We start from the raw sequence: 19,623 nt of genomic DNA, 5'->3' as shown, positions 1-19,623 counted from the left end.
GTAGGCAGAGTAGACTGGTCGGATGCATACTGGAAATATTCTCCGAATCAGTACGACATCCGGGAACTTTTCGCATACTGCAGATTTTGCTTTTGTTTGCATACTGCATACTGCATACTACATTTTGGCCAAATCAGTACGTACTAGCAGTATAGTATGTGGTTTCGAATACAGCATGAGTCTTTGCAGGAAACAATATGACACCCGTATACCCCCAACTGCTAGGTTTTACCTAGGGACCGTCAATAAATTCTCCCATTCATTTCCTGTTGTAAAACACAATTTTCTCAATAGCATCCAAGATATAGGACTCAGACACCCCAGGCCAACGCAGGCCTCTCCTCTCATGTGGTACCAACAACACAACTCATCAAAAATTAATATTTAGCACCCCCTATTTTATTTGAATTTTTTTAGAATTCCATTCATTTCCTATAGAAAACTGCTATTTTCTCAATAGCATCTAAGATATAGGACTCAGACACCCCAGGCCAACGCAGGCCTCTCCTGTCATGTGGTACTAACGACACACAACTCATCAAAAATTAATATTTAGCACCCCCTATTTTATTTGAATTTTTTTAGAATTCCATTCATTTCCTATAGAAAACTGCTATTTTCTCAATAGCATCCAAGATATAGGACTCAGACACCCCAGGCCAACGCAGGCCTCTCCTGTCATGTGGTACTAACGACACACAACTCATCAAAAATTGATATTTAGCACCCCCTATTTTATTTGAATTTTTTTAGAATTCCATTCATTTCCTATGTAAAACGCTATTTTCTCAATAGCATCCAAGATATAGGACTCAGACACCCCAGGCCAACGCAGGCCTCTCCTGTCATGTGGTACTAATATGAAGCTAGAACAGTCTCATAATTCATAAATGCACACAGAAATTCATAAATGGGTGATTCTCACGAAACTGTCCTAACTTTTGCAAAAAAAAATTAGGTCAATTTTGCTAATTTTTTCTCTCATTAGTAGCAAGCAGGGTCTCAATTTACTGGCTCATTTAAAATTAGTGATCAATACATGTTTTTTAATACATTTTCTGAATGTTTTATTGAGTCATTGACCAAATAAGTTCATTACCGTAACACATTTTCAATTGATGATAACTGAATATGTATGGAAGTGAGACCTTTTATTGTTTTCATGCATGTTCTATTAATAGTTCAGAATAGACACATAATGTAAACATTCCGAATTTTTTTTATTGATACAGTAATTTTAGTTATTATGTTCATTACCGTAACAAAATTACACGTTTTACACTAAATCTTTCCTGTAGTGTAAATTTCACTAATAAATAAAAAATGTAAATTCAGTAATCTGAAAACACTTGACAAATAGTTCCTGTACAAAAATAAAATTTGAAGTTATCACTCATTCCCATCCAAATATTTACATATACAGCAAGTGTTACGGCAATGAAAAGCTGTTACGGTAATGAAAAGTTTTGTTACGGTAATGACCTCACACGGCATTCATACACAGAAGCCATGTTTTTAGTATTCACAAATTAGGCTATATGGTCCAATCTTTTTCACTGTTTATCATGTAAGGCTACATTAGAAGTACTGAATGATTAGATTGTCTTCGGTAATGAGAAATTAAGCTTGACTTTACAAAAAACAATGAATCAAGAGCAATTCATAACAGAATAACAGAAGGTTTAATGTAACCACAATCAATACAATGTATACAATAACATTTTAATTCATTTTCAATTAATTAAGAGCATCTTCTAAATGTATTTATAACAGACCCACCATCAATATAATGTAATAAGAATCAATACAATACAATACAATTATCAAACAAACAATAACTTTCCAACCCTCCTCCCCCTTTCAACCCTCCCTATGATTTGCCCAAATCTCTTCAGCAACACTGAAGTGCCTCGCCGACGATGTAGTTGGCATAGGCTCAGGGATCAGGTCCAGGATGCTTTCTTTGTAGTACCACACTTTGTCCCTTGGGATCCTGGTAGAGGGGGTGTAGAACCGATTCCTACCTGCGGACTCCATGGTGTCTACCTCGTATTCATCACCTACGATCTAGAGAAGACCAAAAAGAAATCACACTCAGTGTGAAGTGAGCAGCCCTACAATAGCTCAAGCAATGAACAATCATGCTTCAGGCGAATGGATAAGCCACATTAAGAAACATCCAACCCTGGTCGAGCAGCTTAACTCATTGAGTGCCGCGATGTTTTCCAAAGTTTTAATCCTGGTACCAGCAATTTAGACCATCGTTGACGATTTTTGTAGAGCCACAGTGTGATGCTCTCTCGGCCGAAGCAGGCCGGGAACACCAGCCCCACCGGTGGTTGCAGGCCTGCTGCGGCACGGGTCGGTGGTGCCGGGGTTCTCGGCCTGCTTCGGCCGAGGGACCATCACACTCTGCCGCAGGAGGCTGTGGCACGACACGGTGTGAAGAGAAATTACCATGTCAGCAACACATTCCTACCTGTGTTACAATACCAGGATACAGGCATCCGTCATACTTAACGAGCACCCATTGCCCAACTCCAATAGAGTCCTCATTTTCCTTCTCTTCTCTGAGAATTACTTCTTTTGGAGCGTAGCAATCACATGCAGGCTTACAGAAGCATGAGACATCCCTCACTCTAATCTTCCCTGGTTCTGTTGCAATAAGCTGAAAAAAAAAAACAGAAAAATATACGCGTAACGTTACACATTTATCAGTGAACATAATGGGAATCGTCTTAATTTGATTGTTTACTGAGTGACACCTTACTTGATGTACTTTCAGAGTGCCCTGCACTGTCTTCAGTGATGGGGGCACTAACTCTCTACATGTTTCAATGTCCTCTTCAGTCACCTTGAAGAGTTTCACTGAACTCTGCTCGGACAGGTTGTGCAGCAAGGCCTCAGCATCAGGTATGTCCGTTCCATAGGCTACCAGCCTGTCGGCAAGATTTTTCAGTGCTCCTCCGACGCCGTCTGGAGCACCTTTCCCGTGTGATGTCTCTGTAAAATTCCAGGTCACGGACTTGAAACCCTTTATGAAAGGCACTGTGGATGCCAAGTAGAAGGAGACCTGGGGGTGGGGGGAGAGAAAGATAGAGAGGTTGAACGTTGGGAGTGACGGAATCAGAAAGTGAGTGAGTGAGTGAGTGAGTAAGTGAGTGACTGAGTCAGAAAGTGAGTGAGTGAGTGAGTAAGTGAGTGACTGAGTCAGAAAGTGAGTGACAGTGATTGAGTTAGTGAGTGAGTGAGTGTCAGTGAGTGAATATAGGGTATTTTTGTCTGTCTCATGTTTTACTGATGGATTTTTAAAATTCTGACCAATCAATCAGTCCGAAAGTTATTGCTCATAACAAACCTTGTTGCGGTATTGGGAAGTTGGCCCATCAGACACCAGGTGGACATGTTTTACTGTGGGGTGACTGGATTTTATATGCTGCCACACTGGATCCAGGTGTGCCCACGTCGCTACAGCATCGTGCTTTAGACTGCTGGATACCGTGGCAAAGGCTTCCGGCTGTCCTCCACTCACATACAGGACACCAGTATGCAAAGTAACCTGTTTGTGACCTCCACCAAAGTGAGTGTCGTTTATTTCTTTGCTCCACTTACAGTTGTAATTTTCACTGTAGTCAAAATGTACAACTGCTTCATCTTCCACCAATCTCTCTTTCAGCTGCCTGATCTCTCTGAACTGGTGTGCTATGTTGAAGAGGTGAACCTTAAAACGTGGCAGGGTGTTCTTTGTTTGCTCCACCAGTTTTTCTAGGCTGGCCGCTTTCGTTTCCAGAGCGATGTGCTTGCCTTCAACCTCAGTTGTGGTACCATCAGGAGATTTTTTTGAGTATGGTGACGTTTTTGTCACCCACTCATTCCATCTCACAATGTTGTTCTTTGTGGCTGGGTCCATCACAACTGGCAATGGGCTGTCTTTGCAGGTGTTGCAACGGTTATATGCGCAGTTGATGTTGCTTGAGTCACACACAGTTAATGTGACCAGGTCTGCCGGCTTATTGGAATTTATCAATCCAAGCTGCTGCAGCTTCTTCACTTTGGACGTGAAGTTTTCATGTAGTTTGCAGGCACACGTCTCCCTATCCTGTACTTTTGGGCTCACAATCCAGAATGGACGATGCTTGCAGAACTGCGAGCGGGAAATCTTCATAGAGGGATTTTCGCTCAGAAAGACCTTGTGGAGATTCTCTAGTGTGTCAGTGAGTGACCTCTTCCTAAAGATTGCACCATTTCTCCTGATTTCTCCAGTTTTTCCATTGATCACGGTCGTGATGTCATCTCTGTGAAGGAATGTGTAGATCTGCCTTCTCATGTCGTGGCGTCTGTTCTGTGCAAGCTTCCTTCTGTCTGCCAGCTTCCTTTTTGTCTGATGCAGCCCTGCAGCATTCTTTGCTTCAAGACGTTTTATTTTTTTTCTCAGGTTGTCGAGCTCCTTGTTTTTCGTCTCTAGCTTTGTCAGTGTGATCTTCAGTTTTTTAGTTAGCTGGAGTTTTTTCTTCGCGGACATTGTTCTTTAAGGGGGTTGATGTCGTTGGACCAGAGGGTGATTGTGTTGCATCACTAATGGTCTGAGTTCTTCTGGTTGATGGAGTGTCCTCCTGGAAGAGAGAGTGAGTCAGTGAGTGACTGAGTAAGACAAAGTGTGAGTGACTGAGTGAGTCAGAAAGTGGGTGAATGACTGAGTCAGAAAGTGAGTCAGTGACTGACTCAGAAAGTGAGAGAGAGAGAGAGAGAGAGAGAGAGAGAGAGAGGCAAGTGAGTGATCGATTGGTTGAGTGGGTGAGTGCTGAGATATAAAAGCAATAACACCTTGTTACAGGATTGTGGGGTGTAATTTTCGTCCCTGGGCTGTAGCACTGGTCTGGGCTGTAGGGGTTGGTCATCTGTGCCGGAGACATCAGATGGAGGGCTGTTGTTCAGAATTGCCTGGAGGCATTTTTTCTTCTTCTTGAACCTCTTTGAGTTCTCATTCCACTTTGCTCTTTGTTTTTTTTTGCTGTTTAGCAGTTAGCTCTCCGATAGACTTTAAAAGTCCCTTCTCTTTTCTCTTCTTATACCTGCATGTATTACAGAATATCAAATAATTCTTCATTTCAATTACACATTTCTTAAAATTGAATTGCAACTTTATGTGTTTTCTTCTCCCAAATCTCAAATCAACCCCTAAAACTCAACCCCTGAATCTTAATCCTACCCTCACTGATTTATCTGGAAAGTGATTGGATAAGAGAGCCTCAGGAGTCCTGGTGCTTGCTCTCACTCGCACCCCCCCCCCCCCCCCCCCACACACACACACGCACACACACACAGTTCTAACCTCTCTCTTTCCTTCCTTCTGTATTCTTCTACAAGGTCTGGATCAGACCGAATCTTTTCTCTATGCTTCTGCACCCTTGCCTTTGTTGCTTCTCTGGCTGCTCTTTGTTTCGCCACATCTCCTGATCTTAATTACAAAGGTTATACAACATTATAGAATACCGCCGGTCTTAATACTTAATAATGTACAATACTTGTATATTTCTAATATGGTAACACTTTACAATAAGGGTCCCTTAATTAACGTTAGTACATTATTAAGCATAAATATATAAACTGTTAATTAATGCTGAAAATAAATGAAAAAAAAAAAAAAAGCTAAAATGGCTACAGCTAGCTAGGTAGTTAGTAGATATGAGAAGGAATGCTGCTACAGTACAGTATAACCCCTAGAAAACGAACCACAACATTTGTAGCCCTGATTATACATATATAATAAATTACCGTAACACTTCATTTCATTACCGTAACAGCCTTGCATATGTTACGGTAATGAATGCAGAGCGTTACGGTAGTGACTGGCAGTTCCATGTAGCTAGCAATAACTAGCATAGCTAGCATGACTGGGCAGAAATATTTTCACTAACAGTTTGGCTCTATAAAAGTTACTTTTCCACAGAATATAAAATAATTACCTACAAAACTATTTTAAATATACCTTATTACGGTAATGAACAGTAGTAGTGTGCCAAGGGGTGTATATAATTACAATTTTTAACATATCTACTGGAAGAACTTGAAAGATGATCTTACCTGGTAGCCATTTTGCAACTTCTCTTCCACACAAGGCATCATGGGACAAAAAAACTTTATTTGTTGGTACACAGGGATTTTAACCAAGCCAAATGTCTTTGTTACGGAAATGAACTGTTCATGCCCCGGACACATGTATTTGGCCCAGAAAATAATTATTCACAAGTAGTTGGCCCAAAATGGTAACACTGCTAGTTAAAGGGTATAACTCCAACCATTTTTTGTATTAATATGTATATTAAATTATGGGGATGTATTGTGATAATTTGGGGTTTAAGATAAAAAATAAAAGCCCGGACACATTACGGTAATGAACTTCAAGGTTGAAATGTTGTCATAAAATGTAGAGTAATCCATCAAATGCAAAGACAACAGTAGTCCTACAATTAGTACATACCATAGTTTGATATACAATGCAAAAGTATGATTTTTTTAGTAGTTTAGTCTATCAAATCCTTACAGACATGTCAAAATGCAATTTCGTGAGAATCACCCTAATGCACAAAAAAGATTTACAAATGTATTTGGGGATTTGTATATGCATGTGACTCAAAACACAAATACATTTTCAATGCACACACAAATATGTTTCATTTCATATGTAAGTAAAAATATTCACATATAAAAAACAAGATTCATAAACATATTTCCAATGCACACACAAATCTAAAAAAAAATCACAAATACATGAATGTTAAAGTATTTGCAATCTTCATCAAATACGCATTTGGGGCTTGTTACATTCATATATGAACTGTTGGACCTGTATTTACGAAGTGCTTTTAATTTGTAAACCTCCCTGCATTTGTGTGTGAAACTTTTGAGACTCCCCTGACGTGACTCTGATCCACAAATGCGTTTTTTCTAAGAGGAGGTTGTCTCTAGCCAATCAGATGTCTCCCTCCTTTACAGCCAATCATGTGAGTGTCTCCCCCACGAGGGGTGATTATGACGTCATTAAAACGCGCACCGCAGGCAGGTAGGCAGGCAGGCAGGCAGGCAGGCAGGCAGCCCGTCCGTGCTGTAGTGTAGAACATCTCTGCTGGAAGCTAGCCGGACGGCGGAGACGAAAGATGGCCTCTGGCAGTTCAAATGTAAGTAAAAAGTACTCATTTCTTGTGAATCTTTTACATAAGTCATATTCCAGAATTATGAATGACTGTTTAGCATGAATCGTGACGCTAAATCAGGTCTGAAACCTGTTTTCAGTGACAGAAAGTAAATGCATTCAGCTGTATTTTTTGTTTGGTTGTTTATCGGCTGTGTTTACCATTTCGGGTGCTACCGTATGCTGGTTAGTTAGATAAATTAGTCCTCAAACACATCATACAGTTTGACATGTTAGAGTTAGCATTACAGAAGCAAGTTAGGTTTAAGTGTCAGGAGTCATTCACGCAGCGGCGTCATCGGCCGTAGCTTACGGCTCCGCTAACGTTCATCTTTCCTCTGTCCTGTGTACTGCGAAGCCAGTTTAGTGGGTTAGCGAGGTATGTTGAGTCTGTACTACAAGTCAGTCAGTCAGGCTGTACTACAAAGGTGGCTCTCTTTTAGATCACCACGGTAACTTATGCTTAGCTCATAACCTGGTCCCGACCAGGTTATGTTCAGAGTTTAACCCTCGGGGCACTTTGGGGGACCGTTTGGGTACTTTTGATTTTTGAGTATCAATATCTCTGTCAGTTTAACGCCTACTTTTCTGAAACTTCTCCAAGGAATTTCTTTTAATTTTTAAAACATTTTTTTTTCATCCATTTGATTGCAAGATGTATAGAATATACCATAAAAAAAATTCCCACACCTGCCACCTTCGGGACCGTGGCGGGCCCCATTAACTCCCATTATAAAACCATAAAATTAGTTTTTTTTGACATACTGTGAAACGGTCATTTTTTTCTCTAAAGCCAGCATCAATGTGACTTCCCAAGCTTCTCCCTTCAAAATAACAGAAAAAAAGGTTTGAGGTGTGCTGACTCCCTCAAACCACTGGGGGCAGTAGAGCAAACAACACACAGTTTCAATGGATGGAATGGTTGTCATATCCTGCAGAATGCATGCCAGTGAAGAGGCTGAAATCCACAAAAATGGTCTTAGTGTATTGGAATTAATATAAAAGAGTGGTGTGAATGTGTTTGAGAATAAATTGTGTGTGTGTGTGTGTTTGTGAAAATGAGCTCTTCACAGGCAAATGGAGATTTGTGCATGTCTTTTTTTCTTGATCAAAAGAGAGACTCCACTGCACTGTTGGCTGTGTGGTATAAAATATCAATGCTGTTGCTTCTCTGAAGTCTGCAAAACTAGTTTGCAGCCTGGTCAGACTGGTCATTTGTCCAACAGACAGCAGACAGTCATGAGGAGCAGCCTGAGATCAGAGCACAGTGTCACAATAGGAGCCTAGTTCGTATTCTGCAAAATGCATGACCAGAACGGCTCAAATATGGTTTGGGTGTGTTGGGATTGATATAAAAGAGTGGTGTGAATGTGATTGATTGTGTGTGTGTGTTTCTGTGTCTGTGTCTGTGTGTGTGTGTGTGTGTGTGTGTGTGTGAAATTCAATTCCGAAGGGCCAGGTGGGATTTGTTTATGTTTTTATTTCTTGATCAAAAGAGACCCTCCTCTGTAGTATTGGCTGTGTGGTTTTACATTTACATTTAGGTCATTTAGCTTTTGTCCAAAGCGACTTACAATAAGTACATTTGTCAAAAGAAAGAAACAAAGAAACCACAACGTATCATTGCCGATAAAGTAAGAGCTAAAAAATAGTCACCACTGAGGACCATAACGGAGAAGAGTCTGGACTTTGTTGAGCAACATTTGTTTGATTTCAGCGATGGTGGTACCAGCCGGCCAGCTGAAGTAGAGGAGCGAAGTGCTCACCTCAGGGCGTGAGGTTTGACCAGTGTAAATGGCCTCATTTATATAGCGCTTTTCTCCAAAGCGTGTTTGGAGGTAGATGGGTGCCGTTCAATTGATGGCCTTGAAGGCCAGTGTCATCATCTTGAATTGGATGCGTGCTGCAACAGGGAGCCAGTGGAGGTCACGGAGGAGGGGGTCACATGGGAGAATTTGGGTAGATTGAAGATAAGGCGTGCTGCAGCATTCTGGATACGCTGCCATGGTTTAGTTGCAGAGGCCGGGAGTCCGGCCAGGAGAGAGTTGCAGTAGTCAAGGCGGGAGATGACCAGTGCTTGGACCAGGAGTTGTGTTGCATCCTTTGTGAGGAAGGTCAGAATCCTGCGGATATTGTAGAGGGCAAATCTGCAGGATCGGGCCACAGCAGTGATGTTGGGGGTGCAGGATAGTTGGTCATCTAGGATTACACCCAGGTTCCTCGCAGTTGAGGAAGGTAATACTGTGATGCCCTCGACAGTGACCGACAGGTCCATGCAAGGGCAGTCTTTCCCTGGGATGAAGAGGAGTTCGGTTTTATTCAGGTTAAGCTTGAGGTGATGTGCAGTTGTCCAGACAGAGATGTCAGCCAGACAGTCCGAGATGCGAGTTGCAATGTGAGTGTCAGAGGACGGGGGAAAAGAGAGGAACAGCTGGGTGTCATCTGCGTAGCAATGGTAGGAGAATCCATGTGATGTGATAACAGAACCTAGTGATCTGGTGTATAGTGAGAACAGAAGCGGTCCTAATACTGAGCCTTGAGGGTAAGGGTTAGGGTCCAGAGAACAGGGTTTGGACATCGAGCTATTCCATGTGACCTGAAAGGTGCGATTTGATGATGTGAACCAGGCATTTTTGTATGAAAAAAGGGCCTAAAACATAAAATAATAATACTAAGCTTTAAATCTATTGTTAGGTCTGAAATTGTTGAAAAGGTTGATGCAGTGAAAGTGATTTTTTTTTTTTTTTTTTCATTTTTTACGACACTTTTATGAGAGGGACTCCATTTTGGCCCGAAAGTAACAGGTGTAAGTTTTTTGGAAAAACCTCCAATGTCTCCAAAAATAATAATGCATCAAAAACAATGATGTTATCCATTTTTGACCTAGTCAAGGCTGTAATAACTTCATCCCCAATAATCCTCTTTGCACCTAATTTTTGGAAAATATTGCATATTTTGTGTTTTTTGCATTGAAATTACACATTTTTTGTATGAAAAAAGGGCCTAAAACATAAAATAATAATTATTATTATAATGAGCTTTATATCTATTGTTAGGTCTGAAGTTGTTGAAAAGCTTAATGCAGTGAAAGTGAAAAAAAATTCATTCATTCATTTTTTATGACACTTTTATGAGGGGGACCCCATTTGGGCCCGAAAGTAACAGGTGTAAGTTTTTTGAAAAAACTCTAATGTCTCCGAAAATAATAATGCATCAAAAACAATGATGTTATCAATTTTTGACCTAGTCAAGGCTGTAATAACTTCATCTCAAATAATCCTCTTTGCACCTCATTTTTGGAAAATATTGCATATTTTCTGTTTTTCGCATAAAAAGTACACAATGTTCGTGTGAGAAAAAGGCTTAAAAACAGAAAAAAAAGTTAAAAACTAATAACAAACTTTATTTCTAAGGTTAGGTCTGAAGTTGTTGAAAAGGTTTATGCAGTGAAAGTGAAAAAAAAAAAGTTTTTTTTTCTCTTTTTTATGACACTTGTATTGGCGTGGCCCAAACAGGCCCGAAGGTAGTGAGTGTGCGTACATTTTTAAAGTGCCCCGAGGGTTAATCATAAAACCGGCTATAAAATCGCTGCTGTTTCACTATTTAACTAATTTACAGCTTGCGGCACCTTTACTTTGAAAGTCCAGTGGAGCTGGATCAGAACGGAGCGTTTGTACGGAGGGAGAGATCAGCTGATCCGCTGCTGTTGACTTTATCTCTGAGCGTCTCCGCCTACAGGTGTTCTCCTCACCCGTTGAGCTGAGCGTCAGGAGCTCATTATATATTAGACTATAGTCTATATTTTACTTTTATATACAGTCAGTCACCACTGATAGAAGTTGTTCGCTCGCAGCAGGACGGATAATCAGATGGATAATCGGTTAAGTTAATAATTTAACTTAATGTGGCCGTGAATAAATTAATTCCGATGTTTCGCCTGTTATATTTCAGTGTTGCCCAAACGCAAATCTTGAATAAGTCTCCGCTGTTTTCACATTTAAAAAGGTCTTTGTTTATGAGATTTGCTTGTAGCTACAGCACCAAAAAAAAAACCTCACTGTAACCTATCCAGCCTCGCTTCCAATAAAACACACACTCGCGTTATAATTGCGATCAGTGAAATATATAACAATATAAAACACAATTTAAAATGACAGTTGATGATGCTCTAGTTTATTTAGTTTAAATGGATAAAGCTTCATTTTTAAAAGTAGCACAAGAGCTGCGAGAAAAATTAAAAGCAGCCTCCTCTCGTCATATTTGCAGCAACACTGTTGCTTCAGGCTGCGATCGTGCTTTTTTTTTTATATCGCTCATACTCTCTCCATTAAAACAATTGCACTCCTCTGGGCTGAAATCAGCCCGTTGTGGATCCATTTCGTGCGGAAGTTGAATCATATGACGCCAAACCCCCTTTGATGTGAACGTGCACAGACCATAAAGCTGAGAGCCGGACTTAACAAACCAAGTTGATAACCAGCTTCGTAGTAACCGTGGTAACCCGGGCCGGGACTAGAGGTTTTGTTGAGCTGGAAGATGAACACAAAGCCTGGCCATGTTGAACCTCCTTCGCAGTACAGGGTGTTGGAGTTGGGATCATGTTTTATGTTAATCCCGCTACGTATTCCCAGCTGTTCGGGAGTAAACAAAGAAAGATGCAGCTGTACATGCAGACAGACTGGCTTCATGTGTCACGAGCGCTCCCGTTCACAACACCTCAGCTGTCCATAGTATTTAACATGGTAAAGGTCTGAGATGGAAACGCACTTGATCCGGGGCATTATTTGCATTAATACTTTTTTTATCGATCTACAAGTGGATGGAAACGTACTGTCGTGTCGAAAGTATAGTTTTCTTCCTCTGCACATTAACACCGAGCCTGTCTGTCACTCTGTGGGTGCCGCGGTGTGTATATTTTTCATAAAACTATATCCGATGGGCTCCACACCATGACCTTCTGCTTTTCAAACCTGCAATGACAGGTGCTGAGCTCTCTGTGTTGCTGTCTCTGCCCTAAAACTTAAAATAAAGTCAGGATTTTCAAGTTTTTCTTTGTTTTTATTTAAGCAGTGTTATACAAGTTCTCACAGAGATTTATTCTGTGCAGCGATTAATTCTGGTCCCCTATCTATTCAGGCAATAGTCATAAAGCTCAGAAATCAATGTACTTCTTATGTATTTACTTGTAAGAATGAGTTAATGTTGATACACACTCACATATAAAGATGAATATAACACAAAATATATAAACATAAAATAAAGATGTACTAACCTGATAAACATTTTTTTTAATTGATCTCTTTTTTTTAATATATCCCCTAGGAATCACTGAAGCATGACATCTTTCAGAGACTGCATGACCAACTGATCCAAGTCTTGGAGAGGCAACCCCTTGACCTGGAAGGATTGCAGTTTGTTTGCCATCAACATTCAGTTTTGTTCAGTGCTCTTGTTGACCTGGTGGATGTGGGAGAGCACATCCAGACAGCACTGGCCGATCTGAATTCTCTCATCCAGCGAGAGAGAGAGAGAGAGAGAGAGAGAGTGAACACACATTTGCCACACTTGATGTCCAGCGGGGATCTCTTGGACGCCCACGGTTGACAGTGTCAGTAGACACTCTGTCGCATTTAATTGAAATTTGTCTGCCGTCACGTTGTATTGCCAGGCTCCTTGGTATGTCAAGAGCCACACTGTTTAGGCGTATGGCGGAGAACAACCTGTCAATATCACAAACATACAGTGGCTGCAGTGATGATGAGTTGGACTCATTGGTCACAGCAATTAAGAACACTATGCCAGATGCTGGGTGCAGAGTCGTTCGAGGTGCTCTACTAGCACAAGGACACCGAGTGCAGTGGGACAGAGTCTATGCAGCCATGCATCGTGTGGACAGTCTTGGGGTGTGTGGAAGAAAATATTCATTTTTGATGTAACAGAACTAAGAGTTCCTATCCCTGCCCCCTACTGATTTGCTATGTCTCAGTCACACCCTTGCACAATACACTTTCTCGTCTGTGTCTTTGTTTCTCTGTATACTTGGTACAGCCGACTTCCTCTTGATGATTAAGTTATATGCCTCATGCTAATTCAATCAGAACCTTGAGATGTAAATGCCTTCACTGTCCATCTTGAAATGCAAATACCTTTTGTAACCCCTCCCTTCCCAAAACTGTATATATGTATGCCTTGACCTTCATTCTGGGTCAGTCTATGGTTGCAAACACTCTCTGTATCATAGACTCACCGTTTTCCGGAATCCTATTAATTTCACCACACATGGCAAACTTTGGGATCTGAACTTGTGATTTTTCTACAACAGGTGCTCTCTAGGCTGTCCTCCCTGGGATGTATAGTGAGGAGAACATACTCAGTCCCTTACCCCAAGTACCTGGTCCACATTGACACCAACCACAAGCTAATTAGGTATGGCTGCATGCTGTTAAGATGTAAACATTCTGAGTGTTTTTCTGTTGTATTTTTTTTGTTTGTTTGTTTTTGTAATGTCATACCACCAACCTTGTCTGATTTCTATTTAGGTACAACTTTGTCATCTTTGGGGGCATTGACGGCTACTCAAGAAAGGTAAGACTTTCATTTATACAACAATAGATACACTGAATAAATGGATAAACAGACAGACAGTAACTTTAAAATACATCTAAAACAAATGCAACACAAACAAAGTGCATAAAATACATACAACTGCCTTACACTAGTGAGTTGTGTAGCCTGATTGGCCTGGTGATAAACGATCTGTCAAGTCTTTCAGTTGAACAGTTTTGGGATCTCAATTGCCAAATAATGTTCTATGTTATGTGTAGATCATGTACCTGAAGATAGCAAACAACAATCGGTCAGACACTCACTTGGCCTTTTTCAATGAAGCAGTGAATGAGCACGGGTTTCCTCAAAGGTAATTTTATATACAAACTGAACAAAAATGTAAACACTTTTGTTGCTCTTTGCTCCCATTTTTCATGAGCTGAACTCAAAGATCTAAAACTGAATATCACACAGGTGTGTCACCTGTGTAATATTCATTCTGTCTAATCAGCATCTTGATATGACACACCTGTGAGGTGGATGGATTATCTCAGCAAAGGAGAAGTGCTCACTAACACACATTTAGACACATTTGTGAACAAGATTTCAAAGAAATATGTCTTTTGTGTCCATAGAAAAAGTTTTAGATCTTTGAGTTCAGCTCATGAAAAATGGGAGCAAAAACAAAAGTGTTGCGTTCAAATTTTTGTTCAGTATAGTAGAGTTGTCACGATACCAAAATGAGTAACCACGATACTATACCAGACAAAGTATCACGGTTCCGGGTAATATCACGATACTGCAGCCTTTTTTTTAAATTATTGTTTTTATGAACTGCAATGTATTTGTACAAGTTAAATAATAAAAAAATAAAATAAATACTTATTAATTACTTAGAATGTTTGGTGCATGATAAACATAATACTGGTGAAGTAAGAATTAGACTGGAACAAATATTTTTATGAATAACATTTATTAAAAAGTTAAATTTAAGAAAAACAAAAAAAAGAGGTTTGATGTGTTCCCTCCTTTTGCTCCTATTGCTTGGTGGCAGCGCCTGCACAGTGGACGGGCATCGTCAATGGCTTTACCGTCTGCCCCTTGTTTTAAGCCAAAATAGCTCCATATGTGGCTTTTGGAGTTCGTTTTTTTTAGCAAAATTAGCGGTGCCACTGACGACGACAACGCCACCGCGGCAGACTCGCCGCTCGGGCCCGGTGCTTCTGCCATGGTGCGTGTGTTGTATTGTGTTGTGTTGTTTGTGAGTGTGTTGTGTTGTGTTGATTGTGACTGTTAATAAGCCGGGCGCGCGTCTGGGCGAGACAGAACTTGTTGTGAAGCGGAGCTGTCTTGAGTTCGTCTTCCCGGCAGAAACACACGAACAGCCAATCAGATAACAGACGGGCGGACCCAGCGTACGGAAACAGCCTATCATATCCCTGGACGTCACAGTAACAGGCAAACAGCCAATCATTCAGCAGCTGTGTAGTTAGGTTGCAGTAGTTGCCATGTGGGTCTGTTTACATGCAGTGAGAAGCCGGGAGGAGAGGAGAGGCGGCTGCTACGTAGCGGAAACTGGCACCGGTAGTAGTAATCCACGGTAGTACCGTCGTGTAGAATTTCTAGTATAGTAGGAACCGTTACGTTTTGGCACCGCGGGTTACCGTGGCTACCGTGGGTATCGTGCAACTCTACAGTATAGTTTATAAGTCTAAGTTTCAGGGTAGCTGTCAGCCATCTGATGCTCAGTAGAGGTTTGGAGATGTAAACAAAACATGCCCCTAAACATTGAGGAAACATTATTACAAAATATTACAAATAATAATTTCATGTTTTTATTTTCAGAGTAAGGGGAGATCATGGAGGAGAGAATGTTGGAGTTGCCGAGTAAACTGATGTTTACAGTTCGTGGCACTGACAACAACAGCTTCATTGCAGGCAAAAGTGTACACAATCAGCGGTAAGTTAACCTTCATTTTGGAAGCTTTTAGTATCACATTAATTGTTAAGATGCCTACATTTGTTAAAATATGAATTAAATTTGGAGAAGTTCTCAATCCACGCAGTTGAATATTATTTCTGCTCCTGCTCCTTTCCTTTTACATCTCTTTCTTGGCCCCTCTCCTGCTCTTTTCCTTCTCATCTTCTCTCGTCTCCACATGTTGTGCACCTCTCCCCTTCTTCCTGGAATAAGAGCATTATCTTTTCTGGCCTATGACTGCCAGAGACCCTTTACTTTTTAAAGTGAAGGAAATAGGACTAAATATTATGGAAAATTATATAAATACTTTGAAATGTGTGCAAACCTTGTAAAGAACAGTTCATGAAAAATGTCACCTTGCCCCCAATACAGAATCGAACGGCTCTGGCGTGATGTGTTCATGAGTGTAACTGGAGTGTACTACAACATCCTGCACTCTCTTGAAGAAGAAAACATGCTTGACATCAGCAACATCATACACATTTTCTGCTGCCACTACATCTTCCTCACACGGATCCAGGCCAGTCTGGACGTGTTCTGTGAGGCATGGGACAACCATCCCATCAGAACAGAGGAAAATCTGACACCTAATCAGCTGTGGCAGGTGGGACAGGCCCTGAATCCCATTGAAGATCCTGATCCTGATCCCCAGGTAAATAATTCTTGTTAAAAATTAGTCTTTTTTTTTTTTTCTAGAAAAACTTAATTAACATAGTTACATACAGTCTTTCTTTGTCAGGGTCTGTTCATTCCAGAGATTGAATGGGAGGAGAGTGGATTCATCAATGACATTCATCCCAGCGTCAATGTCCCTACTCTGGAAAGCCCTCTCTCAGACCCTCAAATGATGGAACTGCAGGACAACATTGACCCACTGCAAGAGTCAGATTGTTTTGGGGTGGACATATATCTAAGCACTGTCCAATATGTTGAGAACCTACTTCAGGATACATGAATGCATGCTGTAGATTGACATCTGCATCCTTTTCACTTGAGCCTTGCATACCATCTGTGAAACACAATAAAGAAATGTCATTCAATGTAGTGTTTTGTTTTTTTAAAGGGTATAACATCAATACTGGACAATTATATTTTTCCAAAAAAATGTATTTTAGAAACATATCATGCACAAGTTAGGTGTACAACCGGTGGCATTATTACAAACAAATATCTCACTCCCCATAAGGAACAAGAGGGGCCAAAATATCTATTCATGATCATGTCACAGTAGCACCTTGGCAGCTAGATTTAAGGTAATGACAAATGGCAATAACTGGAGAACGAGTGCACAGATTGAAAAAAAAAAAAAGTCAACATAACCAGTGTACTGGTATAAAGGCCTGATTATGCTTCCGCGTAGTGATAACGCAACGGCAACGCAACGGCAACGCAACGGCCACGCAGTTGCTTGGAGAACGTGATGGTTCTGCGTTGGGTTTACGTGTCGAAATGCAATTCAAAGCCACACCGGTAAAGGGCGCTATGGTTTTTGTAAAGACTGACCGACCGACCGAGACTCTTGGCGTATATCGTCGTAGCTTCGTTATAGCGTATTTGTTTACTTTCCGGCTTTAAACGTCCACAATTTTTCAGAACTTGGTGTTTTATTTCTTTGTGCAAAAGCGAGAAGGTGCAAACAATAAAACGAGGTGAAAACAATAAAAGTAGCCTTTTAAAAGTTTAAATGGCGGTGTTTATGAGTGGAAACCGGATAGCGGTCTCCAGCGGATGTAGTTAGCGGACCAATCACAGCCAAAGCCGTTGCGTTGGTGTTGCGTCGCCTCGACGCGCGTCTAGGATTTTTGGGAGGCACACGTCAGGCCCTTGCGTCGGACGCAAGGGGGGTCCGCAAGGACGTAAGGGGTCCGCAAGCCCCCTTGCGTTGTGTCGACTCGGAAGCATAATCCAGCCTTAAGACAAACACCAACTCAACATCCACATCTCTCATTAACATTTAGTAGGACAAGCTGCCAGAGAATTGGATGTAAGAAGGATGGCAAGAAAACCTCTGTAACTCAATAGTTAATGTAGGATACAGGTTTGATTTTAGAATGTTGCATGAAGTACAAAAACTTTATGGAATGTGCACCTACACAAGCCCAAAGCCTGAACTAACGGAACTAGGGGCCATCATATAAGTCACGATGGAACATCATCATTATTACAACCAAATATCTCACTCCCCATAAGAAACTAGAGGAGCCGAGATATCTGATTCATGATCATGTCACAGTAGCACCTTAGCAGCTAGATTTAAAGTCCGTGTAAAGCAGCAAAAGATTTGTGTTATGAGTTTGTCACACCACAGTAATATGCATCATTGACCACTGAGCCAAATTTGAAAGATTAAAAAAAATGCTAAGCATATAAAATTAGGTCTCAAAATCATGGAAAAACAAGCACTTCTCTCTGCTGTGAAACGCTGGGGGCGTGTCAGTTAGAGGCGCTGAAACCACGCCCACCGCGGGAGGGGCGCCGCCTCCGTGTGCTGCACAAGGAGGCGGCCTACAGCAACAATGGAAGCTAGTGCTAGCAGCATCATTGGGAGGACCCAGCCCTATCTGTTTGAGCCATCGGAGCCAGAAACTGACTCTGAGTCAGACACCAATAATGCTCAGCCTTGTTCCTCATAGTCTACATCAGAATGGTAATTTAATTCTCCCATTTATGCAATTTAGCAATATGTATTACTGACTAGAAACGTTATAGCCTAGCCAAATGGTTAGGCTATCAATAGATAATAATAAAGAACTAAAGGTATTTTGAGAGTTTACCAGATAGTTGTCTGTTCGCAGATTAAACAATACTTTATTTTTATAACTTACCTGTCTTCTGATTAATTTGTGGATTGCTAAGTGTCATACATACAGAAGCATATTGCTGCTTTTACAACACACACTGAGTAAGATAATATGCTTCAACTGTTTAGGTCATTTTGTTGTACCATGCTTCATAATTGACAACTGAAATGGTTATTAGTCACAGTGAGATTAATAATGTGCTTGTTGTGCAGGTGCACATGTGGAGAATGTAGAGCCATGCCCACAGAGGTGGAAAATGTCTGCTGCAAAGAGCTTAATGCTGTATGTTAAGAAAAACAGTGTGTCACAGTAATCATTCAAATAATGAATACATAAACAGCAGTATACTAGATGTCTAGCACTAAAACACCTTATTACACATACTCCTATAGGTTCAGAATCGATGTGGAGAGCTGCCTGAAGAGCCACGCTGCACGACTCTTCATCCAGGCCTTGAGCCAGTCTGCCTGAACCCCTACTCCCTGCAGAATGCCCTGAACATTTATAAGGCAGACCATGGGCCACTGGAGGCAAAGGAAAGATCTGTGTAAGTTAGACAATAAAATATTTTTTATTGATTTTGGATGTTTTTAAATTACACTGCTCTTGAACAAATCACATGCCTTTCAAAGACCAGTAAGGTTTAGTACCTGAGAATAAACTTGCACTGTTTATACAATCATAATAGTGATGCTGACTAATGTATACAGTGTATTTTATATAAACTGAAAAAAAGGGGTACTGCTTGACTGTAACCATTTTAAAGGAAAACACCACCGCATTTCCATACTGAACTATGTTCTGCTCTGATCTTAGACGAGGTGATACATACCTCCCTCTCCTCTGTGCGTGCACAGTTACATAGTTACACGACCCAAGTTTGGTTACACAAAATGAAACATGCTAATTTTTCTAAGCGGATAACAAGGATAACTTTATAGTATGGCGGAATAACAACTGGAAGCACTTCGACGTCGGCGCAGTAATATCATCACTCAAAACATGACGGGACTATATACCTTCTGCTTGTTTTCACAACCCTGTACGATGCACGTTATAACCATGATGTTTGATTGTTCACAAACTATCTTACTACAACCTGA

At 40.9% G+C, this 19,623-nt stretch overlaps 3 protein-coding genes across 3 annotated transcripts in view; 2 read left to right on the top strand and 1 right to left on the bottom strand.

Moving 5' to 3' along the window:
- Positions 1 to 19,623, bottom strand: part of LOC311021713 (uncharacterized protein) — a 441,358-nt gene that overhangs the window by 321,007 nt on the left and 100,728 nt on the right. The gene's annotated exons all lie outside the window — the stretch shown is intronic.
- On the top strand, positions 12,898 to 15,629 carry LOC311022378 (uncharacterized protein; the record flags this gene model as incomplete). Its single annotated transcript, XM_084023580.1, has 5 exons — positions 12,898 to 13,095; positions 13,515 to 13,618; positions 13,732 to 13,777; positions 14,017 to 14,108; positions 15,584 to 15,629. The coding sequence occupies 5 exons, from the start codon at positions 12,898 to 12,900 to the stop codon at positions 15,627 to 15,629; spliced, it is 486 nt and encodes a 161-aa protein (XP_083879706.1).
- Positions 15,637 to 16,788, top strand: LOC311021702 (uncharacterized protein). Its single transcript, XM_084022438.1, has 3 exons — positions 15,637 to 15,698; positions 16,092 to 16,371; positions 16,459 to 16,788. Exons 2-3 carry the CDS (start codon positions 16,120 to 16,122, stop codon positions 16,672 to 16,674), a joined length of 468 nt encoding a protein of 155 aa, XP_083878564.1. The 5' UTR covers positions 15,637 to 15,698; positions 16,092 to 16,119; the 3' UTR covers positions 16,675 to 16,788.

The sequence above is a fragment of the Eutrigla gurnardus genome (assembly GCF_963514095.1).
Source record: "Eutrigla gurnardus genome assembly, chromosome: 12".
NCBI lineage: Eukaryota > Metazoa > Chordata > Actinopteri > Perciformes > Triglidae > Eutrigla > Eutrigla gurnardus.
The sequence above is the reverse complement of the archived record's forward strand: the minus strand, read 5'-3'. Positions and strand labels throughout refer to the sequence as shown.